This window comes from Urocampus carinirostris, chromosome 15 (assembly GCF_059441175.1).
Source record: "Urocampus carinirostris isolate Australia breed hairy pipefish chromosome 15, RoL_Ucar_1.0, whole genome shotgun sequence".
Taxonomy (NCBI): domain Eukaryota; kingdom Metazoa; phylum Chordata; class Actinopteri; order Syngnathiformes; family Syngnathidae; genus Urocampus; species Urocampus carinirostris.
The window spans coordinates 32,806,532-32,832,652 of NC_142363.1; the positions used below are offsets into that span (position 1 = coordinate 32,806,532).

Consider the following 26,121-nt stretch of genomic DNA (forward strand, 5'->3'; position numbering starts at 1 on the left):
TGTAATAAAGGTATATTCCAATAATTATAATTCTAAGCTAGTTTTTATTCTGTATGATACACTGATTGCTTTTTTAATTTTTGTTAACTGGTTAATTTTTACTTTGTTTTTGTAATTTATCGAAAAATAAAAAAACATTTAAATCAAGTTCTCAGGTGAGCGCTATTAGCATAATTCCCCCCTCCCACCTCCAGTCTTACCTACTTCCGGTCTGCATCACGTCACTTCCGGATGTCAAAATGCGGCTGAGTGCGGCGAACTGGGAACCCCAAACAGCCCCAACATGTAACACGAAACCCTCCACGGACCGCTAACCCGAACCGGGCACTTCTGGTACCGACACCGAAGCTTCGACCAGTTCCCCCCCGCCGACGGCGGCCTCCTCCGCCGAGCTAGCGGAGCGTCTGGGGGGCGAAGGGGGCGCTCGAGCAGCCATCTTTACGCGACACAAATGTCGGGGACGACGCGGCTCCGGCGGCCGGGGGGACCGCGGTACCTGGCGGCTGTCTCGCTGGCGGTACTGGCGGCGACGCTAATGGCGGCGAAGGAGTGCGACAAGCCGTGTGTGAATGGCGAGTGCAACGAGGCGACGGGCGGCTGCTTGTGCTCCCCCGGTTGGGTCGGGGACCAGTGCCAGCACTGCGGAGGAAGATTCAGGTAAAGGGCACCTGACGACGGGCGGGTTGCTAGTTCGAAACCGGGAGAATTTCCGAGGGAATGACCGCGCGGTTCCGGCTCACCTGAGGAGGCGCCATCTTATCACCTGAAGTCGAAAACGATCTTAAATCAAATCAGTACACGGATACGACCGATATGGGTATTTCAGGGCCGATACCGATTATTAAAATCAAAAGGCTGATAACTGATATTTGGAGCCGATATTCATTTGACTTAAAAGATTAAAAATAGTTGCAAAAAGAAACAAAGAATATTTGTTGTAATTTCCAATAAAACTTCAACACAACATGATTAATTGAGTCAAGGCATGTTTATTTGTGACGCCCTCAAAGGGCTGCAAACCACAGACTGTTATGACTCCATCCCCTGATCTAAAACCTACATGAGGGCAAGGGAAAACTCAAAAACCATAGGATGAGTCAAGTCATGTTTATTTGTTTGGCCCTTAATCACAAAGAGTCTCAAAGGGCTGCACAGACCACAGACTACTGCAAACTACAGACTATTATGACACATCCCCTGATCTAAAACTTACATGAGGGCAAAGGAAAACTCAAAAACCTTAAGTCATGTTTATTTGTGACGCCCTTAATCACAAAGAGTCTCAAAGGGCTGCACAGACCACAGATTATTGCAAACCACAGACTATTATGACACCATCGCGCCATCTTATCACCTGAAGTAGAAAACGATCATAAATCAAATGCAGTACACACCCGGGATACGGCCGATAGGGGTGTTTCAGGGCTGATATTTGGAGCCGATATTCATTTTCCGTAAAGGGTTAAAAATTGGCGTAAGATTTGTTTTATACTATTGCAAAAAGAAACGAACTATATTTGTTGTAATTTCCATTAAAACTTCAACACAACTTGACTAATTTAGTCAAGTCATGTTTATTTGTGACACCCTTAATCACAAAGAGTCTCAAAGGGCTGCAAACCACAGACTATTATGACTCCATCCCCTGATCTAAAACCTACATGAGGGCAAGGAAACACTCAAAAACCTCAACATGAGTCAAGTCATGTGTATTTGTATAGCCCTTAATTACGAAGAGTCTCAAAGAGCTGCACAGACTACTGCAAACTACAGACTATTATGACCCCATCCCCTGATCTAAAACTTACATGAGGGCAAGGGAAAACTCAAAAACCTCAAGTCAAGTCATGTTTATTTGTGACGCCATTAATCACAAAGAGTCTCAAAGGGTTGCAAACCACAGACTATTAGGACTCCATCCCCTGATCTAAAACCTACATGAGGGCAAGGAAACACTCAAAAACCTCAACATAAGTCAAGTCATGTGTATTTGTATAGCCCTTAATTACAAAGAGTTTCAAAGAGCTGCACAGACTACTGCAAACTACAGACTATTATGACCCCATCCCCTGATCTAAAACCTACATGAGGGCAAGGAAAAACTCAAAAACCTCAAGTCAAGTCATGTTTATTTGCGACGCCCTTAATCACAAGGAGTCTCAAAGAGCTGCACAGACCACTGCAAATTACAGACTATTATGACACCACCCCCTGATCTAAAACCCACATGAGGGCAAGGAAAACACAAAAACCTCAGGGTTAGGTCTCGGGTGTGCAATTGTGTCAATATGACCGCATTTGTGCGAGTGTTGATCCATGGTAAAAACGCTTAGCACAATTGTAAATTGTTCAGTTATTGTTTTTGTTCTGTTTTTATTTTAATGTTCGAACAGCGTTTTCATTCATTCATTCATCAAAATTAAATAGGACAACCTAGACGGGAACGCAACTGGAAACCAATATTAAACAGGACAAAATAGACGGGAACAATACCGGACAGGAAATATCAACAGGAAACCGGACAGAGTCTAAACCCATGTCTTGCGGGGCAGAGGTTCGTTGACGGACTGACAAAGGAAGAGTGAGAGCATTTAGCTTAAATAGACGGAAAGCCAATCTGTCAACGAGCTGCAGTGCGCCATGGCAACCGTGACAAAGAGAAATAGAAAGAGAAGGGGAACGCAAGAGAGAGAGAAAAGTAAAAAAGAAAGAGAGAGCAAAAGAAAGTAAAAAGACACAAAAGGAAAGATGCAAAGAGGAACAAAGACAGAAAAAGACAGAGAAAGAGGGAGAGACACCAATAAATACAGTAGTTCATCATAGAAAATGGATGACAGTATAAAAGGAGGATGTTATTTCTTTATTTGTATTCCTTTTCTTGAAAATGTAAATATCCTTTTACATTAATTTGAGTGCGGGTTGTCTGTCCCTGTGTGCCCTGCGATTGGCTGGCAACCACTTTGGGGTGTCCCCTGCCCACTGCCCGATGATTGCTGGGATGGGCTCCAGCACCCCCGCGACCCTACTGAAGATAAGCGGTGCAGACAATGAGATGAGATGAGATTTTTTTGAGTGTTCCAGTTGAGAAAATGTCCCTTTTTTTTCTTCTCGAGAGTTGTGGTGTTGCAATCCCAACATTTCTTTCTTCACTAGACTCCGTCTGTGTTGTCTGCGCTGCCGCCACACTGGGAACATCAGAACTGTTGTGGGACTTTTTGGTTTCCTGGTGAGAAACACGGGAACGTCCCCACAGACGATAGGAAGTCGTTAAATGAGCGGCAGGGGAAAACCAGATGTTTTTAAACGGAAGCTAGCATTATGTGTTTCTTGTGTTCCGTTAGGGCTTCGATTTTTCAGACCAGTTTTCTACTTTCAATGCCATTTTTCAACCCTTCTGTTGTCCTCGGGTCCAAATGACCCGCCACTGATTGGTGAAAACCCTTAAAAATCCCCTTAAACTATAGTTTGTCTATCACAAGTAAAGTATGTATGTGTGGAGAATGCATTCTAACTCCTGCTTGAGGTTTTTACTTAAATAGCAGGATGAAAATGGTGAAAGTAAGAAAATGACTATTTACAGAGTTCCTGCGGATCCTTAAAGTCTTAAAAAGGTATTCAAGTCAAGTCCCATTTCTTTGTCTTGCCCTTAGTCACAAAATGTCTCAAAGGACTGCACAGGCCACAATTACACCATCACTTGATCTGAAACCGACAAATTAAATGTTATGGCCTTCAATAGATTGGTCAGGAAAATGAAATTGTTATTAGTCATATTTCCATGTAAGCGGTATAAAAAAGTACAAAATTGGTTCGTTAAATAAACACACTAGGGTTAATCATGTTGAGATATTTTAAACTTAAGAAAACTGCCTTCTTCTGTGGAGCTTAGGTTATAGTTGTCGTCTGCGAATGCTAGACTCAAACCGCAGTGTTTTGCGATTGCACAACCAAACTACCCTAAAAGATTTTGGTAAGGTAAGTGTTTTATGAATTTATTTTATTCCCATTTTTCTAGCATGTTTATATAGTTGTTTATCACTTTGGATTGCAATACACGGATAAGGGGTATGGAAAATGGATAGATGGCTATAGAGGTGTCTTGCTTAGCAAAGAAACCGGTAAAAGAAGCTAAACAAAAGACAAAAAAAAATATACCGTATTTTCCGCACTATAAGGCGCACCTAAAAGTCTTTATTTTTTTCAAAAGCTGACCATGCGCCTTATATTACAGTGCGCCTTATTTATGGAACAAAATGAATTCGCAAAGTCTTGCAACTAACTTGCAGCCGCCGACTCGATTTTCCCCCGAACGCCAAGTCGTCCGCGGTGTATGCTGGGATTTATTTACCGGCGTTTCATTGGCTAACCAATGTGTCAATCATCAGTTGAATCGATCACTATTGGCTAAAGTTATTCGGAGGTCAAGGGGCGGATCCTTTTTATCATTTACAGGCTGGCATTGGCTTAAACGGCAAAACAAAGCCTGCAATTGGCCGAAAAAGATGAATGCGTATAGCACGTGGCTGATGGCATACAGAAAGCATTTTTTTACTATTTTGTATTTGTAAATATTTTATTCTCCTGGATTTACTAGACTCACAGATATAAGAGGACCACGGCTGCACATTATTATGAACACAACGACTTAGGTGAGCTACTCTGGCTATATATATTATCCCTGTATCTTGTTTCAGGCTGAACTCGATGTTTCTGTGATAAGCGGTGCAGATAATGGATGGAATGGAGTGTCTATTTTTAAATTCAACTCAATTCCAAGTGTTTATTGTCATATATACAGTAAAGTTGCGAGCGAAAAAGAAAATAGAAACTAAGGAATGGTTGGCATTTCTTGAATCCCAAGACTTTAACCTTCCGAATGATGGAACGATGCATTTGAGTGACATCGTACGGACACCGCATCCGCACGTGTTCTCGACACATATTTCCGTCTTTGCAAGCTTTGGGAATGTTAAGGGGGTAGTAAGTTGGACTGAACTATCTGACTGTTTTGTCCACGTTCCCATTGTAGCGCCTTATAATCCGGTGCGCCTTATGTATGTCAAAAATAGGACCCAAAACTATTTTATCGGGATGCGCCCTATAACCCGGTGCGCCTTATAGTGCGGCAAATACGGTAAATATAAAAGATGCCTCGTATGTATTTTAAGACCACCGTGTCATGAGTTAAATTACGCTGATCCAAGATCAAATGTTGGACTAAACTGTGTCCAAGGGCTAAGTACAAATTTTAACAAGTACGTTAAGCCCCAAACGAAAATTTGGCGTCAGGATAAAGCATTTTTCCACTGAACACATTTTGAAATCCACATTTTTACAAATCTAATACTGATAATTACTCAAAGTAGTTGAATCTTTCTTTGTTCCAATTCTTTAAAAATGACACTGTCACACTGTTTTAGTGACAGTCCCTTTTGGTACTTATGTTGTCCTTAGGGATAACTTGTAGTCCCTGGCAGCGATCATATATATATATTTTTTTTTAAATTCAATGCACAGTAATCAACAAAGCTAGAATATTCTTTGTCCGAACGACCGCAATAAGTGCCATATTTCGCCAAATGAAAAACTGAGGGCAATGCGTCTCACAAGCATTGTTTTTTTTCTGTCCTCCAGGTTAACGGAACCCTCCGGCTTCCTATCAGACGGACCCGGGAACTACAAGTACAAGACCAAGTGCACTTGGCTCATTGAAGGACGGTGAGTCCAGCTTAGTCCAAGCATCTGTTGCTTTCTTTTTCCACTGGCATCGAGAATGACTCTCGTTCAGGTATTCCTTCATTTTTGAGGATCAGAAGAATTACTGGCACAGTAACAAGATTACCATATTTTCCGCACTATAAGGCGCACCGGGTTATAGGGCGCACCCCGAAAAAATAGTTTTTGGTCCTATATTTGACATACATAAGACGCTTATAATAATAATAATAATAATAATAATTTCCTTTGTATTGTCATTCTTTGTAACAATGTACACAGAACGAAATGTCGATACACCTGACCCGTTGTAGCGGGTCGATGCAGCCGCAGCCAGAGGGCGCCGCCATTATACCAATTAGGTATGTCTCGGTCGAGGCGCGAACCAGCGACCTCCCAGTCTCAAAGCGGGCACACTACCATCTAGGCTACTGAAGGCGCTACAATGGGAACGTGGACAAAACAGTCAGATAGTTCAGTCCAACTTATTACCCCCTTAACATTCCCAAAGCTTGCAAAGAAGCAAATACGTGTCGTAGATTCAAGAAATGCCAACCATTCCTTAGTTTCTATTTTCTTTTTCGCTCGCAACTTTACTGTGCATATGACAATAAACACTTGGAATTGAGTTTGATTTAAAAATAGACACTCCATTCCATCCATTATCTGCACCGCTAATCACAGAAACATAGAGTTCAGTCTGAAACAAGATACAGGGAAAATATATAGCCGGAGTAGCTCACCGAAGTCGTTGTGTTCAATAATAATGTGCAACCATGGTCCTCTTATATCCATGAGTGTAGTAAATCCAGGAGAGTAAAATATTTACAAATACAGTACAGAATAGTAAAATACTGTTTTCTGTATGCCGTCAACCCAACATGCTATTCACATTCATCTTTTTCGGCCAATTGCAAGCTTTGTTTTGCCCCTTTAGCCTATGCCAGCCTGTAAATGATAAAAAGGATCCGCCCCCTTTACCTCCGAATAACTTTAGCCAATAGTGATCGATTCGACTTGATATTGATCCATAAATAAGGCGCACTGTATTATAAGGCGCATGGTCAGCTTTTGAAAAAAATAAAGGCTTTTAGGTGCGCCTTATAGTGCGGAAAATACGGTATGTCTTTATTTCTTCTGGGTTGCTAAAAATCAGCTATGATAACACAGTTGTATTCAATCGTAGGCTGATATTTGTCCAAGGTGGACTTAGGCTGTTGTCTATGTTTTTCTGTGGATGAAAAACATTTGCACCCAAAGTCAGTTAATTATCAACCTGCAGAGTGTTGCAAATCTAACAAGACTCTAGTTAAAACTCCTGGGTTACTTCAAGTTTTTGGCTGAATAAAAGCAAAATGAAGTGGTATTTCCCAACCCAAAATTTCCTCTTTGAATATTACCATTTAGTTGGGTGTGTGTGATTGAGTGTGATTGTGCCGACTTTGTTCTATGGTGCAGAGACTTGGAGCCTGAACGCAGATTTGAGAAGGAAATGAAATGTTTTTGAGATGAAGTGTCTGAGCAGTATGTTAGGAGTGACAAGATTGGATAGATTGAGAAATGAAATTGTGAGAGACAGAACTGGAGTAGTAGTGGAACTGAGCAAGCGTGTGGATAAGAGAGTACTAGGATGGTTTGGGCACATGGAGAGGATGGATGAGAAGCGAATGTTTAAGAGGATCTACAGAGAAAAAGTCAATGGGAGGATACCAAGAGGAAGACCGCGGTTGACGTGGATGGATGGGTGTTATGAGTGCACTGCAGGAAAGAGGTCCAAGTATAGTGGAAGATATAGCTCTTGTTGGTGATAGGAATGAGTGGAGAGGTGTTGTAAAAGGATAGTGGGATGTTTGGACGCGTTCTAAGGGACGGGCATGGCACCCATATGATGCCGCAGGGGTAAACCAGTGAAAGCTGTCGGGCCCTACTGTTGAACAAAAAAGTGTGTTGTTTCTTCCTGACCCGAAAGACATGGCCGCTTTCTTGTCATGTTTCATCTGGAGGGACGAAAGCATGACCAACTTGGGTGCCGAGGTGCTTAACTTGTTTGGGTGTTTGGGCTTTTGGGTTGGTCATGGTCAATTTTTTTGTGTTTTTTGCTACTTTTTCCTTTTTTCTTTTCTTTGTTTTTGTACACGGGTTTGTCTTGCTGTCGGTCGCCCCTCTTTCTCCCTTTCCCCCTCTTTCACTATTTCTCTTTTTATCTCTTGTTTCTCACGTTCTCTCCCTCTCTTTTCTCTCTCTCTCTTTCTCTCTCTCTCTCTCTCTCTCTCTCACTTTCTCTCTCTTTCTTTCTCTCTATCTCTCTTTCTCTCTCCTTCTCTCTCTTTCTCTCTCTCTCTCTTTCTTTCTCTTTCTCTCTATTTCTCCTTTTCTCTCTTTCTTTCTATCTCTCTCTCTTTCTCCTTTTCTCTTTCTTTCTCTCTCTTTCTCCTTTTCTCTTTCTTTCTTTCTCTCTCTCTCTTTCTCTCTTTTTCTCTCCTTCTCTTTCTCCTATTTCTTTCTGTCTTTTATCCTTTCTCCTATATGACCAAGGTAGATAGATTGTTGGGTGTGCGACTTATACTCCAGTGAGACTTATGTGAAACGATTATCACATTGTTATACCATTGAAACTGTTATACCTGTGTTTCCATAGTGCAGTGGTTAGCACACTCATCTCTCACACGAAAGGTCCCGGGTTCGAGAACAGGTGGAAACATTTTTAGCCCTGGAGAGGGACAGTCGCCCAAAACACACCACAGGAAATTATGCCTATACAACCCTGTTAGTTAAGGGAGACTGTATATCACTTAAATGTAACCGCAAGAGGGAGCTCTAGGTCTGTGTTGATAATTTCAACCTTGCCCTGTTGACATTTTTCGAAGCGAAAGGAAGCCGCTTATCGTCCACAGTTGGAGGAGTTGTTCACCGGTAAAAGTGACATCGAAGATGAACATTTTATTAGGTTTGGGTTGAAGCTGATGTTTTCTAACCATGTTCTCTATCCTAGAGTTTTCTGAAATACTCTTAATGTTACGTCGTTACAAGTGTTTTGGGTGCTGCCGCTTTAAAAGAGGCGGAGCTAGAGCTAAGCTCGGCTCCAACAGGAAGACGGGAGAGAGGAAACGAGGGAAGGAGCTGATTTTTCTCATCTCATAGTTACGTCATAACACTCGGAGTTGAAATGTAATATTTGTTATATACATTTTTTACTGTGTTGGAAAACATTAGTTTGTGTTTTATCTGCAGTATCCATTATCTGCACCGCTTATCCTCAGTAGGGTCGCGGGGGTGCTGGAGCCCATCCCAGCTATCTTTGGGCAATGGGGCCTAAACTGGTAGACCGACCAATTAACCTGACATGCATGTTTTTGGAATGTGGGAGGACACCAGAGTGCCCGGAGGAAACCCACACAAGCACGGGGAGAACATGCAAACTCCACGCAGGAAGTTCGATCTCATGACCTCAGCACTGTGCCGGACACGCGCTCACCACTGCGTCACCGTGCTGCTCTTAAAATTTATATTAAAAGATAAAGATATTCTCCCCACCATTTTTTTTTCAATTTGTAGCATATTTGAAAAAGTGCCAGGGATCCACTCCGCACCCCTAAAGCGCCACATGGGGCTCCTGAGCCTTGGGTTGCCCACCCCAAGCTAACGAAAAAGGGATCAGAAAATAACTTGACAGCGTATTGATGTTAACAATTTGATTCAGGATGCTAACATTGCCGTTTCCATTTTTTTTGTAACTCCTTAGTCCCAATTCCGTCCTTCGCCTACGTTTCGAGCATTTTGCCACAGAGTGCAGCTGGGACCACCTCTACGTCTATGACGGAGACTCAATCTACGCCCCCCTGCTGGCTGCATTCAGGTACTCCCACTAACGCTACCGTTATCCAAATTCCCGGGGAGATTTTCCCGCTCACAGATTTTTTTTTGTAATAGCGGGCTGATCATTCCTGAGAGTTACAGCAACGAGACCCTCCCAGAGGTGGCGTCGCTTTCGGGTTTCGCCTTGCTTCACTTTTTTAGTGATGCCGCCTACAACTTGACCGGATTCAACATTTCATATAGGTGAGGATATTAAAGGGTCATTTTTTATTATATAGCGCCTCCTGGTGGTCAAAACCCACACTTTCATTTATTGAAAAAACAATATTAATTTAAATAATAAGCAAAGATACATTACTTAACAGAGAAACATGCTGATTGTCCGCCATCTTGCTGCTAAGAGTACTCCTGAAACCAAAAACCTTGTAAAAGGCTGCACAAAAAAAATGAGAAATCAAATGGTGCATCACTGTCCCTTCGAGACTCTGTAGTTTGTAGTCTTCCTTGTGCTTTGTAGCACTCGGTTGCACTACACAATACCGCGACATCCAGTGATCAAAGTCGCTTGGACGTTCACTTTAGAAGGAAAAAATACATGCAAATAGAATTAAGTAGAATTTTCTTATTCAAATGATGAATTCATTTTCTGCATTCAATTATTGTTGGTAATATACTGATTAAAGGGATAACCACAAACGTGTCTTTTTTCATTTTCTCCTTTTATACTTCCTTTTTTTTTTTAACTTCTTTATACAACAATGATTACTTGTAATATAATGCATCAAAGCAAGTGAGCCGTTTGAGAGCCGGCTCTCTTGAATGAGTTTAGCCGAAAAAGCCGGTTCTCTAAAAAGAGACGGACTTCCTTTCACTACACAACTACCAAATGAAATCCAATGTTTTTTAAGACCACATGTATTTCAAAATTACTCAATCAACCCCGCCTGTTGTTTTCAAATCAGAATGACTGACGGCGTTTTAATTCAGGTTCGGCTATTGCGACTCGATGATTGCGTCCAAAGAAAATTCAAAACTATGTTGTCATGGAGGCCTACTGCTCCGCTTTCGCTTTGTTCGAGTGTGATCGGAATGATGCATGATGGGAAATCCCCAGGCAGCAGACGCATGCGCACAGTAGCATCAAACGAAAAAAAAACGATACCGAGATAGAGGCTACCGCGGCGAACTGGTTTGACTCGATTGATTTGCCGTTTGGTGATAGTCGGTGTATATCGGATGGTACCCATCCTTGACAAATATTTTTCCGTACAGATTTTCTTGTACGTCGTACACGTCTTAAAATGCATAATAAACGTACTTTGTACGGCAAAAACGTACAGCTTAAGAGGTATGTAACCACTGCGCCGCGTATAAAAAAAAGGGTTTCAAAAGGCCAGTGACTTGTTTGTAGAGGTGGTGTATAAAGCACACACTCTGTCAATCATCCACCATATTGGACTAGATTTGTTTTCATGCCAGGAGGTCAAAAGTTGAGGATTGTTTTGAGCAATTCAATTCCCCCCTACGGCGTTTTTTCGAGGCTGCGTTCCACTCCCTAAAAAGCAGTCCTGAGATTCCACGAGAGCAGACGCGAGCGTCAATAATTCATCGGACTCCCCGTGATGTTTTATTCAGGGTTCTCTTTCCAGCAACGCGTGTGTCCTCCCCCCCGACAGGTTGAACACGTGTCCCAAGGACTGCTCGGGCCGGGGCCAATGCAGACCCTCCAACGCCACGGGGCCCCCGTCCTGCGTGTGCCGAGACGGCTGGAAAGGAGACGCCTGCGATGTGCCCTACTGCCCCGGCGATTGCGGCTTTCCCCAGAGGGGGCGCTGCAGGGAAAAGACTTGCGACTGCTTGCCAGGGTGGCAGGGTGAGGCCCAATGTTCCCTGTAATCTTCCACGGGTCTGAGCGTTCTCACAAAGTCGGTGAGCAACGCTTGAAACAACAGTGAACAACAGCAATCCCAAGTGTGGCAACTAAGTCATTATCAAACATGTCCAAAAACTTGACATCACGTTACATTTTGCTGAGTTTCCGGCAATGCCAAATTATTTTTCACTTTTGAATGAATTGACTCATGTACGATTGCAAAGGTTGCAGGGCCTACAAACGTCATTTGTTTTTACAATTTTTACCATTTTTTTTCCCTGGTATCTTTTCTCGCATAATACTAACATTTTGGGGGGCTTATTGAGTCGGTTGCACGATACACAACTGTATTTAATCACATTTTTGAGTGGATGTACAATGTTGGCAACAAGATTGAAGAATCGGAAATTATTGGAATGCAACACAAACTTTATTTTATTTTTACCTTTTTTTCTCCTTTTTTAAAAAACTTATTGTGTTTATTTTTTCCTAGCTGTTACTTTTTTCTTTTTTGTTCTCTTACCTTTTTTCCCTTTATTTGCTTCTTTCTTTTCTTCGGGATTTTTTTCAGAATTTTTCCTGTTTTTTTTTTTTCTCTTTTTCTCTCCTTTTGTTTTGATCTTTTCTCAGCTTTTGACTACTTTTTCATTTTGGTATTTTTTTCTTTTTTGTTCTATTTCCCCCCCTTCCTTTAAGTCATTTTGTGCACAATTTTACATCATATTTGGTCGTGTAGGGATTAAAGAAGCAAAAACAACCTGAAGAGGCGTTTGGGACCCGAAAGAGCCGGTTCCATTTTAGTGAGCCTAGGCGAAGAAGCCGGTTCTCGAAAAACTCTACTGACTTTACTCAACTTTGTTCCAATTCGACCTTGACTTCAGAATACCGCATTTAGAACACATCAGGGGAACCCTTGTATTTTTACCTTCATGCACTGTAACTTGACTTCATTCGCTTCTTAATTAGCAATTTTGAGCCCTGATTTTTGTGAGCTGGCTAGATTTTTTTGTGCGCGGAAAAGCTCTGGGTAGTGCGCAATTGCGCACACACGCAGCTTAGAGGGAACATTGGTGAGGCCATCGTCGCGTGACGTCGGAATCAAAGTACGAGGTGGATTAAGAGGAAGTAGCAACGAGTGAAACAAACCCCTGCAAACAATGAATGAATGAATGAAAACTGTATTCGAACATTAAAATAAAAACGGAACAAAAACAATAACTCGACAACAAAATAATATTACCTAATATGTTCGAAAAGGGGTAGTCACTAGAAAATGCTTCTATTCCCTACCCCTTCATTTTCCCTATGAAATACACCAATGATAATAACAACAATAGTAATAATATTAATAATAACAGTTATGATATAACAATAGCAACATGAACACAAAGTTAACCATAGTTCTAGACCACAGGTGTCAAACAGGCGGCCCACGGGCCAAATTAGGCACGCTAGGGGATTGGATCCGGCCCGCGAGACAACGCTCAGAGAAGCGCAAGAGAAAGAGAGCTGTAGGTTGCAATAGGTCCACTTGATGTTGCCAAAGCCAGGTGCCTCTCACAAAGACACTGTACTTGTATTTATGTCTCTGTCTCTGTCTTTTTAACTTCTTTTGCTAAGTTCATGGTTTCCTTTTCTTTCTCCATACCCTTTGCGGTTTCTCTCCTTCTGTCTTTCTATTTCTCTTTGGATTTCTTTCTTCCTCTCCCTTTCTTTCCCCCTCTCTCACGACTTCTCTTTTTATCTCTTTTGTTTCTCACGCTCTCTCCCTCTCTCTCTTTCATTGTACTGCCCTCTCTCCTCTTTTCCCTCCCTCTATCTCTTACGTCTTTCTCTTTTTCTTTCTCTTTAATTTACTAGTCCGGCCCCGACAAAATGTTTGTTCTATCGTGTGGCCCCCGAGTTCAAATGAGTTTGACACCCCTGTTCTAGACGCACTACTCCCAATCTCTCGTATCACTCATACCCCATTTTCTTCATCTCTGCATTCCGCCAGTAATGTTTTCTTGTATTTAAATTTGAACAAGTGAATAGTTGGACATTATCCCTCATCATCTTGTCTTGTAAATTGTTCCAAAGTTTGACTCCACACACACATACTTTTCCTGGTGGTTCTCACCTTTGGGATTATGAATTCACTACAGCCCCTTAAGTTAAAATTTTCCTCTTTCCGAATGAATCATTTATAGATGTTTTCTGGCATTATGTTTTTGTTGACCTTAAATTGCAGTTGTGCAGTTAAAAATTTGAGTAAATCATGTGATTTTAATAATAATAATAATAATAATAATAATTTCCTTTGTATTGTCATTCTGTGTAACAATGTACACAGAACGAAATGTCGATACACCTGACCCGTTGTAGCGAGCCGATGCAGCCGCAGCCAACAGAGGGCGCCGCCATTTTACCAATGTTATACCAGCTCAGTAGCCTAGATGGTAAGGCGCCCGCTTTGAGACTGGGAGGTCGCTGGTTCGCGCCTCGGCCGAGTCATACCTAAGACTTAATATGGACTGCAGGAATAAAATATGAGTATGATCTCGATATCCTACCCTGTGTATGGTACATTGATGTCAATGACAGTAAAGACGATTCAGATACAAATCCGCGAAGGAGTGAACCGGCGATAACCGAAAGGTATATCGCTGATTCTGATCCTGAAAAAAAGACCTTAACATGTTCCTTTCCTTCTCCAGGTCCGGCCTGCTCCGTAACCGTCCCGGCTGACTCTGGGTTTTGGAGCCGGGAATCTCATCTCTCTGAGCCGGGCCTGGCCAGGGCCTCGCACAAGGCGGTGGTGGAGCAGGGCATTATGTGGGTCATCGGGGGATACGTCTTTAACGCCTCCGACTACCACATGGTCAAAGCGTAAGTCGCATTTGACTTATTTGGAATTGCACTTTTTCCTGCTCATTAGTCTTTACTGCAATCAGTTAACACATTTTCCTCTAGGTGTTGCTGTGTCCCACCATAAACCTTTTATTTCTCTAAAGCAGGGGTGGCAAACTCATTTTAACTCGGGGGGCCACACGATAGAACAAACATTCTGTCGGGGGCCGGACTAGTAAATTAAAGAGAAAGAAAAAGAGAGATAAAGAAATAAGAGAAAGAGGGCGGGACAAAGAAAGAAAAAGAGAGAGCGGGAGAAACAAAATATAAAAAGAGGGGGAAAAGAAAGGGAGAGGAAGAAAGAAATCCAAAGAGAAATAGAAAACCAGAAGGAGAGAAAAGAGAAAAGAAAGCGTCAAGGGTAGGAAGAGTGAAAGAGAAAAGAGAGAAAAGGTAAAAAGGAAGCTGGAGCAAAACAAGTTAAAAAGACACAGAGAGAGAGAAACAGACAAAGAGCAACAAAGGAAGAGAAAAATAGAGACACAGAGAGTGAAAGAGACAGAGAGTGGGAGAAAAAAGGGTGGAGAAGAGACAGAGAGATAGAGAGAAAGAGAAATAAATACAAGTACATTGTCTTTGTGAGATGCACCTGGCTTTGGCAACATCAAGTTGACATATTTCAACCTGCCACTTGTTTTTCTCTTGCGCTTCTCTGGTTGTTGTCTCGCGGGCCGGATTCAATCCCTTAGCGGGCCTGATCTGGCCCGCGGGCCTCCTGTTTGACACCTTTGCTCTAAAGAATGCTAGAAATTCCTACACTGAAGAAAAAATAACTTTCTTACGTTGAGTTGTTTCAGTTCTGCTAGGATATTGATATTACCAATCTCAAGAAAATGGAATCAATGAACCAGGTCGTTTGAAATAGGACACACAATTTATTAACACAGAGAATCAGTGATAGAAAAAAAAGGGGTTTCCTGCTATAATGATAGTCGATTTAGGGGAATTCCTTTGTGCGGGAAGAAACGCTCATTCCCAAGAACCAGCAACCAAGAACCAGCAAACATGCAGCTAAATCTGAAGCTGTCATCTTACTTGTGTTGTGGAGATATTTGGTTTTGTGCTCCGGATGGTCGCCCATGTGCTAAACTCAAGGACGCAGTGTAGATGTGTGGCCGATGTGCAATGAGTCAGGCAGTTAGGTGAAAAAGAGGGTGAGTTATCGATCAGCTCCTCTTTTTTTATGGACCAGGGACGCTAGACCATCATGCCTTTTTGGGTGCGGTCTCAGATATACGAGACCACCAGGATCGGATGACGGTGTTTGAAGTTGCTAAGCTTGTTAGAAAGCCAAAAAAATAAGGGGCTTGCGTAATGTTCTGTACTCGAGAATGTCCCTCCAATCGACATAATTATGTACGTTGAGAACATTATTTATCAAGACGTTGCCTTGGATGTTTTAATTGCTTTCAAAACTTCGTTATTAGATTTCGTAATGGTACACGGTGAATTGGTACGTCCAGGAACTGTCCAAAAGGGGACGCCGTGGTTCCGTCCATTCCAAAATGAGTTATTTGAAACAAAGAACATGAAAGTCATTTTTGTGCTTGGCTTATTTGTTCTACAACAAGTATTGTAAAACTGACTCAAAGATCTTTATAGGACTCTCAACTGAATGAAGAGATAGTCACTGTGGGAAATAATTTGGTCATACTGAAAAATATAAACACATGGCCACACAGATTTAACATTTGTCACTTTTAATGCTTAGTTTGAGCAAAGATGTAACTAAATGTTATATACCGATGTTTATCAATTTTTGGTTTCTCATTTCTCTAACATCTGGCACCTTGACTAAAAATAGTGTGACAATGAGATAAGACAGGGAAGCGCGGCGGAGCGGTGGTTAGCACGTGTGCGGCACAGTTCTGAGGTCATGGGTTCAAATCCAGTTACCAACCTTCCTGTGTTTCCTGAATTTGCGTGTTCTCCCCGTGCTTGCATGGGTTTCCTCCGGGCACTCTGGTTTCCTCCAACATTCCAAAAAAAACCATGCATGTCAGAATAATTGGCCGGTCAAAATTGTCCATGGGTGTGAATGTCAATGAGCGAGCGAATTGTCTATCCCTGCGTGCCCTGCGACTGGCTGGCAACCAGTTCAGGGTGTCCCCTGCCCACTGCCCGAAGATGGCTGGGATGGACTCCAGCACCCCCGCGACCCTACTGAGGATAAGCGGTGCAGATAATGGATGGATGGATGGATGAGATAAGACATATTGCCTTTTCTCATGTTATCTATGTCCCTAGTGGCCTAGTGGTTAGGAATCGGCGCTCTCCTGGTATAATCCTCTTTGCCATTACTGATTTGCAAATAAGGTCAGCCATAAATATCGACTGATCAATAAATGCACAAATATGGTAATATTCCAATATGCATACTCAATTTTCGCTGTACACAAGTCTCACTGGATTATAAACTGCACGTTCACAAGGTTTTTTTTGTTGATTATAGATTTAATTTAAGCAGCAAATCCTGGCTGACGCTGGACCCGTCCGTCAACACCGTCCCGCCTCGATACGGCCACTCGGTGTCGCTATACGAGGTAAGTCTGAGTTATGGAAGATGTTAAGTTTTGATATGTAGTACTGAAGAAGATGATTGAGGGCACTGGGTTGTAATGAAATAAAATGGGACTTTTTATTATAGACACTCATTTTTTTATTGCATTTTTACTGGCTTTTTCACATTTTTAATGCCAGTATGAGTGTTGCTTCTTGGAACCTTTACAAATATGGTTTATTGATATATTTTTTTTATGAAAGTGTTGAAAAACAAACATGCCAAAGTTTAAAATGCCACCAATAATTTCTTATTTATTGCAAATAAGCGGAATTATTCCACAATATCGCCTTCCATTGATGATTGTTACAAACTCATTTGTTGATAAATGCGTGCATTGAGCCACATGTACTGACACCTCTGAACCGTCAGAGGGCGCTAAAGACCATTTAATTATTTTGCAGGCGTCTACGCTTCCGTATAGAATAGAATATACCTTTATTGTCATCGTTACAAAATTGGTTTATATATTGTGACAACGAAATTGGGCATGACACTCCAGTGTCACACATTTACAGTGAGGTAAAAAAAAAGCCAAGAAGATAAAGGAACAGAGAAGATAAGGTTATAAAACAAGGAGGATAAGGTTATAGTTATAATTTACACAATATTTACACCAGAAATGTCGGCATGTAGGATGTTACATACAGTTTGGTATCGTAAGGGTTTGTGCAATTATACATTTGGTGCAAAAAATAGTCAAACATTGTGCAAGGTAAGCAGTAAACATAGTGCTTTAAAAGGATTACTGTGAATTGGTGATTGAAATATTCGAAGTATTACAATTATCTTACAATTAAATATTTTATTACACATTTAAAGCAAAGAGCAACCCTTATCACGATAATAGTACCGTGTAAATGTTTTTGTTTTTAATTTTTTTCTTCTACAAATGACTGTATTTTCCGCACTATAAGGCGCACCTAAACGCCTTTATTTTTTTTCAAAAGCTGACCATGTGCCTTATAATACAGTGCGTCTTATTTATGGATCAATATTAAGTCGCAAAGTCTTCCAACTAACTTGCAGCCGCCGACTAGATTTTCCCCCCGAACGCCAAGTCCGCGGTGTATGCTGGGATTTATTTACCGGCGTTTTATTTCCTAACCAATGTGTCAATCATCATTTGAATAAGTCACTATTGGCTAAAGTTATTCGGAGGTAAAGGGGGCGGATCCTTTTTATCATTTACAGGCTCGCATAGGCTTAAGCTGCAAAACAAAGCCTGCAATTGGCTGAAAAAGATGTGTCAATCATCAGTTGAATCGATCACTATTAGCTAAAGTTATTTGGAGGTCAAGGGACGGATTCTTTTTATCATTTACAGGCTGGCATAGGCTTAAACGGCAAAACAAAGCCTGCAATTGGCCGAAAAAGATGAATGTGTATAGCACGTGGTTGACGGCATACAGAAAGCATTTTTTACTATTCTGTATTCGTATATATTTTATTCTCCTGGATTTACTAAACTCACGGATATAAGAGGACCATGGCTGCACATTATTAGTGAACACAACGACTTCGGTGAGCTACTCTGGCTTCATATTTTCCCTGTATCTTGTTTCAGACTGAACTCAATGTTTCTGTGATAAGCGGTGCAGATAATGGATGGAATGGAGTGTCTATTTTTAAATTAAACTCAATTCCAAGTGTTTGTCATATGCACAGTAAAGTTGCAAGCGAAAAAGAAAATAGAAACTAAGGAATGGTTGGCATTTCTTGAATCCCAAGACTTTAACCTTCCGAATGATGGAACGATGCATTTGAGTGACATCGTACGGACACCGCATCCGCACGTGTCGTAGACACGTATTTTCTTCTTTGCAAGCTTTGGGAATTGTTAAGGGGGTAATAAGTTGGACTGAACTATCTGACTGTTTTGTCCTTCGTTCCCATTGTAGCGCCTTATAATCCGGTGCGTCTTATGTATGTCAAATATAGGACCAAAAACTATTTTTTTCGGGGTGCGCCCTATAACTCGGTGCGCCTTATAGTGCGAAAAATACGCTACTACTATTCTGTCAAAAAGCAGAGCGACTGCTCGGCCAATCAGAGTGCAGAGCACAATGCATGGGGAAAAAGTGAACCGCGTAATAATGAGTCTTCACCATACTTGGCTATTATGTCTGATCAAATATGCCAATTTGACATTTAAAAACAGATAATATGCATAGTTATTTTCGTACTCAGGGCAACACTGCTTTTATTGTCAACGATAACACTTTAAATGAGTAATATATATTTTTGGCCCTGATATCACTGGACATTCTTAATGGTTGAATGTAAAAATATATTTAGAACTTACTGTCATCACAATTTCAAAGTAGAGGTCATCCTCCATTCATTGATCTTTTGTTGGAGGTTGTGTTAAGTGCACGGTCCGTACGGGTGCTTGAAATCCGGAAAAAATACTTGAATTTTAATGTCGTGTTTTCAATGTTAGGAAAATGCTTGAAATTTGGGTGACATTCTTGAAAATGCGCAAAATTCTTGCCGTGTTTCTCGGCAGTGTGATTCGACAAACCGGGCATTAAACCAGGGGTCTCATTTTAACTCGAGGACCACGCGATAGAACATTCTCTCGGTGGCCGGACTAGTAGATTAGAGAGGAAGAAATTAAAGAAAGAGAGGGGGAGAAAAAAAGAGAGGGTGGGACAGAGATAGAGAGAATAAAGAGAAAGAGTGAGAATGTGAGAAACGAAAAGAGAAATGGTGAGAGAGAAGGAAACAGAGAAAGAAATCCAAAGAAAAATAGAAAGAGAGAAAGAGAAGGGGAGAAAGAGAAGGGGAAAAGAAGAGAGAGTATGTGAAAGGAAGAGAGAGAGAATGTGAAAGGGAGAGAGCATGTGAAAAGGAGAGAGATAGAGAGCATGTGAAAGGAAGAAATGTAGGGAGAGAGAGAGAGACACAGAGGGTGAAAGAGACAGAGAGTGGGAGAAAAGGGGTGGAAGAGAGAGAGAGCGAGAGAGAGAGAGAGAGAGAGACGGAGAGAAAGATGGAGAGAGAGAGAGAGAGAGATTTATTTTTATCAGTAGCACTTTATTTACTGTCTTCATGATATTTTGACCATTTTTTAGGGGGGAGGGCCAGATTAGAAAGCTTGCCGGGCCGCATGGGGCCCACGGACCGTAGTTTGCCCACACCCGCCATAAAGTGACATTAGTGGTTAAAAAAACCCAAAAACTCACGGTCCCTCTCCAACTGTTTCCACTCGCGCAGGGCAAAATCTACATGTACGGCGGCAAGATGGATTCCACCGGCAACGTGTCCAGCCAGCTGTGGGTCTTCCACATCCAGAACCAGACCTGGGTCCTCCTCAACCCTCGCGTCAAGGAACAATACGCCGTGGTGGGCCACTCGGCCCACGTGGTCCCCCCCTTGGAGGAAGGGGACTCCCCCGTCATGCTGGTCCTCTTCGGACACTGTCCTCTCTACGGATACATGAGCCTGGTGCAGGAGTACGACTTAAGTGAGTTTCACCGAAAAGGTGTTTTGGAAGGATCCACCAAGGCACGGGTGTCAAACAGGCGGCCCGTGGGCCAGATCCTTTCTTTCTTTCTCTTTCTTTCTTTCTCTCTTTCTTTCTTTCTTTCTCTCTTTCTTTCTCTCTTTCTTTCTTTCTCTCTTGCTCTCTTTCTCTCTTGCTCTCTTTCTTTCTCTCTTTATTTCTTTCTCTCTTTCTTTCATTCTCTCTCTCTCTCTCTTTCTTTCTTTCTTTCTCTCTTTCTCTCTCTCTTTGTTTCTTTCTCTCTTTCTTTTCTCTTTCTCTCTTTATTTTCTCTTTCTTTTCTCTTTCTTTCTTTCTTTCTTTCTCCCTTTCTTTCTCTTTCTCTTTTTCTCTCTTTCTTTCTCTCTTCCTACCCTTTGCGCTTTCTTTTCTCTTTTCTCTCCTTCTGTCTTTCTATTTCTCTTTGGATTTCTTTCTTCCTCTCCCTTTCTTTTCCCCCTCTCTCATGACTTTTTATCTTTTTTTGTTTCTCACGCTCTCTCCCTCTCTCTCTCTTTATCCCGCCCTCTCTCTTCTTTTCCCTCCCTCTTTCTCTTATTTCTTTCTCTCTCTCTTTCTTTGTCTTTAATCTACTAGTCCGGCCCACGACAGAATATTTGTTCTATCGTGTGGCCCCCGAGTTTAAAAAATGACTTTGACACTCCTGCACCAAGGCATAAGCCGGCTCAGCGGCTGCTTAGGGCCCCGCAACCACTAGGGGGCCCCCAAGAGTGGTAACTTTTTTGGTCCTCTTCACATTTTGTGTCCACTCGAAAATACTACACAATAACTCCAAAACTAAATATCAAATATAGTGCTCAAAACAGGGACCTCATAATTGCTTTCATTCTGAAAATATAAAGATATTATAGAATTATTAGAAAATTACTACATTACAAAATACTACTACAAAATTATTTACTACAAAAAGACAACTACAGTAATTTAACAAAAATACTAAAGAAATATTACAAAAATAGTACTGTGGAAATACTACAAAAAAAATCAGAAATTCTGCTTTGGAAATACATCAATAATTCTTCTGCTGAAATACTAAAAATATACCAATACATATTTTACTATAATATAAAAAACTACTAGAGAAATATTACAACAAAAATACGACTAAAAGAGGATTACAACAGAAATACTGCAAATTACACCGATAGCGATACTACAAAAGTTCTCCTTTGTTAATATCACAAAAAATACTACAGAAATACTACAGATATATAACAAACATTCTAATATGGAAATACTACAAAATGCAACTGAGGTAGTACAAAGATACTACCTTTTCTTTCTTTTTAATTACTTTTTACCCTTCCTTAATTGTCTTTCTGTCTTCTCTTTTTTTCTTTATTAATTTCCTTCAGTCTTTCATCCTTTCATTTTTTTCTTTTTCATCTGTCTTTTGTCCATTCTTTTCTACTTTTTTCCTACCACCTTTTGTTTTTCTTCTTTCTTTCATACTTTCTATCGTTTTCCTTATTTTCCTTCGTTTGTTCTTTCTTCCCTATTTATTTCTTCCCTATTTATTTCCTTCTTTTTTCTGTCTTTGTTCTTTCTGTCTCTGTCGTTCCGTTGTTCTCTTGTCTTTCATTCTGTCTATCTGTCCTGCCTGTCTGTCTGTCTGTCTGTCCTCTTTTTCTTACTTTCATGTCGTTCGTTCTGTCTTTTTCCTGTTTTCATGTCCTTTTTCTTTTCTGTTTTACAGCTAATTCTCCTTTTTCCCTTTATTTTCTTTGATTTGGTCCTTTTTTCCTTTTATTTTTTTTCATTGTTTTCATCCTTTCATTTTTCTTTCTTTTCCATCGTTTTTTTATTCTTTCTTTCCTACCACCTTTTCATTTTCTTTTTGTCATACTTTCTGACTTTTTTCCTTCATTCTTTCTTCCTTATTTATTTCCTCCCTATTTTTTCCCTTTTTTCTTACATCTTCTTTTTTTCTTTCTGTCATTCTGTTTGTCTTTCCATTTTTCATGTCTTTATTTTTCCTCCTTGTTCTTTCCCTTTCTTCATCCATTCATTTTGCCTTTTTTCTCCTTTTTCTTTTCCACTCTTTTTTCGTGCCTTTTTTACATATTTCTTTTCATTCTTTTTCCAGTCTTTATTTCATTCTTTCTTTTCCTTTTTTGCTTCTTTTCCTTTCCTTTTTTTTCTTTCACGTGACATGTCCCGCCATTCGTATAAGCTTTCTAGTTGGTGAAAAGTCAAAACTGATGCACTCAGCTTCCCTGTTATCATTCTAACCCGTCCAATTCGGGCTCCGTTTATGCAGTCCCTCTGACCCAGGTAGAATTCCACTGACTTAATATGACCGATACGAATCGGTCCTCTTAGAACTCAAAACTCCATTGTTTGCTAAATTAAAAACAGGCCCCAGTTCCCCTTTAAATCAATCGTACGTTTGTTGCAGACCGTAACCAATGGCGCGTGGTGGCCACCGACGGCGCTCTAGTTCAGGGCGGCTATGGCCACAGCAGCGTGTTCCACCAAGCTACCCGAGCCATCTACACCCACGGGGGCTACAAGGCCTTCAGCGCCAGCAAGTGCGGCCTGGCCGGAGACCTTTACCGACTGGACGTGGACACCAGGAAGTGGTGAGTTGCGGTCGCCTGGTCGATTCAAATGTGAAGGTCGGAGGAGCTTGGGAGAACTATTTTTTTTTTTTTAATTTCAGGACCATTCTGAAGGACAGCGGCTTCTTCCGTTACCTCCACACTGCTGTGATTGTGAGCGGCACCATGCTGGTGTTTGGTGGGAACACGCACAATGACACCTCCATGAGTCACGGCGCCAAGTGCTTCTCTTCAGACTTTATGGCCTACAGCCTGGGTTGGTAAACACAAGTCTTACATGTGACAAACCAAAAGATTAGTCGTATTAAAAACGATTCAGAAACTAGATAGATAGATAGATGGATACTTTATTCATCCCTGTTGGGAAATTCACACTTCCAGCAGTATCCTTGGGTTGTTTATTAACAGATTACTAGAATGGCCTCAGGGTGCTGTGTTGTAGTTTAGCCACAGCGGAGTGGATGTTTTCACACGCTAGGCCAAAAGTTCGACGTCCCTGCGGCAGATGGAAATCTTTGTGCCCAGGGTTACACCGCCTCGTGTTCTCGTAGATTGCGAGTCCGCTTCCTCTCCGCTTCCCGCAGGCTTTTGTGTCTCTGTCTGCCCTAACAGAGCTGAAGCCGGGTAGCTCCACGTTAGCGTTCGTGGTGCTAGACGTGAGCCACGTTGTTGTGTTAATGTTGTGTTTTTAAGGTTTGAAAAGGGCTTGTAAGTGACACAATTATTGCCATGTTTCTTAAGTTAGGTGTTGGTCTAGGGTTAGGGTTTTAAACTGATTTTAGGGGTTCCAAAAGAGGATTGGAGCTAGGGTTAGAAACTAAGGTTTCAGCTCCTTATTAGATAGATAGATACTTTATTCATCCCTGTAGGGAAATTCACACTTCCAGCAGTATCCTTGTGTTGATTATTAACAGATTAACAAGATGGCCTCGGGGTGCTGTATTGTAGTTTAGCAACAGCGGAGTGGATGACGTCACACGCTAGGCCAAAAGTTTGACGTCCCTGCAGCAGATGGAAATCTTTGTGCGAGGGTCTCCACACCTCGGGTTCACGTAGATAGCGAGTCCACCTCCTCTTTGCTTCCCGCAGGCTTTTGTCTATGTCTGCCCTAACAGCACTGAAGCAGCACTGAAGCAGCTCAGTTAGCGTTAGCTAGACGTGAGCCGCGTTTCCGTAAAACACAGAAAAACTGCACTCCCTGTACGCTTTAATGTTTTTCACCAGCAGAACCAGTTCGTCGGTCTTATTGGTAGAGAGTTCACATTTACCATGATTACGAACGGTACCAAAGGCTTATAACGCCGCTAGCCGCTTAGCTAGCTCCGGCTCTCCATCCACGATAGGGCCCCCTCATCATGCCAGCATGAGAATTCTTCAGGGCAAGGAGTTGATTCCTCGAATAAGCGCATTTTTGTGCGTTAAAACTCATAACGATAGGATAGAAAGTAATCCAAAGTGTAGTTGTCAAACGGGACGAAAAACACAGAAGATAGAAGCAGACACTTAAAACAATAAATCACAAAAGGAGTGAAATAATTGAACTAATTGAAAGGTATTCCCTACCACTTTTTTTTTTCAATTAGGCGCAAAATGTGTGTAAGTGGTCCTTCCCACAATTATGCAAATATGTTCCATTGCACCAGGTGACTTACAATTAGTCTCAAAGTTGACCCAGCTCGCTTTCTAACACAATTAGAGCGCAAAATGGCGAATCCCATTACTACAGCATGTGAGGCCAACTCTGAAAAGACAGCGGTCCTTGAAAGGCAATGCATACTGCTCATTTTTGGTTGGAGGTAGTTGACTGCGGATTTTCATATGTGTTTTTTTGCTGCTTGGGTCGCTGTGGGTATAATTTTTCAGCTAGCTCCCCGTTAGCGTCAGGGCTGCCGAGGGCTTTCCTTTTTTTGTTTGCTCCCTTGTTGGCACTCGTTGGTTACCCAGCGTGTGTTGTTGGGCAGGCTACAGCGTCGGTTTTGCCATGTAACTTGGTTTATTCGCGGCCGGTTTCGTGCTTATGGTAGGAGCCATTACTGCGTTTTGTTGTTGGTTCCCGATTAGCCTCTCTGCGTGTTTTAGGATTAGCTAGGCTGGCGTTAGCGCCAGTGTTGCCGCGTTCCTTAGGTTGTTTATCCGCAGCTGGATTAGTGTTTGATCCTTTCACTGTTGCCGCTTTTTGTTGTTGGTTCCAGGTTACCCTGGCTGCTCACTGCATATTTTTTTGTTCGGCCTGTTTCACGTGTTTCCACTGCGGCTGCCTTTTGTTTAGCGTCCCGTTTTTGCTCGTTTGCGGGTCTCCGTGCGCTTTTAATTAAATTTTTCGTCAGTTAGTGCATCCACCTGGTACACAACACCTTGGCATTCTCTACAAAAACTAGCAATACTGAAATCACGCGTTACCTCTTTGATTAAGATGTAAAACAATATAGCAACTGCTAGGATCTTGGTGTTCCTGCGATGACATCACAGCTCAGGATGACAAGACATCTTCAAAAGGCAATAATTTGGAAAACAACTGGAATGAATATACAGACGAATTATACATCATTTAATGCAAATTCCATGTAATATTTCCTCACATTTTGCATTTTAAGAATTTGGGATGACCTTTAAGAACGTATATCATTCACATGCTCCAGAAAATCCTTGTGGGGGTTTATTTGTCTGTTAAAATGAGTAACTTTTGGGGTCACCCCTCTTACCAGATAGCCTCCTTGGTTCATACACAAAGCCTTGCTTGACATTGCACCATTTACGTCATAGCTCCCTTTGCCTGCAATACTGTATTTGTCCGCCAGGTGACACTGTTTATCTTTGCAAAATGAATAACGCCGGGATACTTATTCAGACCTTACAGTGACGCAAGAAAGATGCTAATCAATTCAATTAAAACCTTAAAAAATACATTTTATTTCCAGCATGTGACGAATGGACGCCACTGCCCCGGCCTGAACTTTTCCACGATCTCAACCGCTTCGGCCATTCTGCGGTCGCCAGCGCCGGGTAAATCCATAATACATTAAATACAATATTCATGCGATGTATATGTTCCTGCCGAGATTTTTTTTTTGAAATGCATGTATGTAAAATGAGGTCGGAAGTGCTGGTGAATGAATAATGAGGATGTGGTATTTTGTCACATATGAGCACGGCATGCAAACTTGTCCATTTTGAGCCCTAGATGAATATTTTACTAGTG

At 41.6% G+C, this 26,121-nt stretch overlaps 1 protein-coding gene across 1 annotated transcript in view; it reads left to right on the forward strand.

Moving 5' to 3' along the window:
* Positions 1–223: 223 nt before the first annotated feature.
* atrn (attractin) overlaps positions 224–26,121 on the forward strand; it is a 110,090-nt gene continuing 84,192 nt past the window's right edge. The window contains exons 1-11 of the mRNA XM_088355105.1: positions 224–657; positions 5,635–5,718; positions 9,458–9,571; positions 9,646–9,774; positions 11,208–11,404; positions 14,101–14,272; positions 16,746–16,836; positions 20,073–20,322; positions 22,760–22,943; positions 23,024–23,178; positions 25,841–25,925. Of these exons, the coding sequence (XP_088211231.1) occupies positions 452–657; positions 5,635–5,718; positions 9,458–9,571; positions 9,646–9,774; positions 11,208–11,404; positions 14,101–14,272; positions 16,746–16,836; positions 20,073–20,322; positions 22,760–22,943; positions 23,024–23,178; positions 25,841–25,925 (1,667 nt within the window). The 5' untranslated portion in view covers positions 224–451. The remainder of the gene's footprint in view (positions 658–5,634; positions 5,719–9,457; positions 9,572–9,645; positions 9,775–11,207; positions 11,405–14,100; positions 14,273–16,745; positions 16,837–20,072; positions 20,323–22,759; positions 22,944–23,023; positions 23,179–25,840; positions 25,926–26,121) is intronic.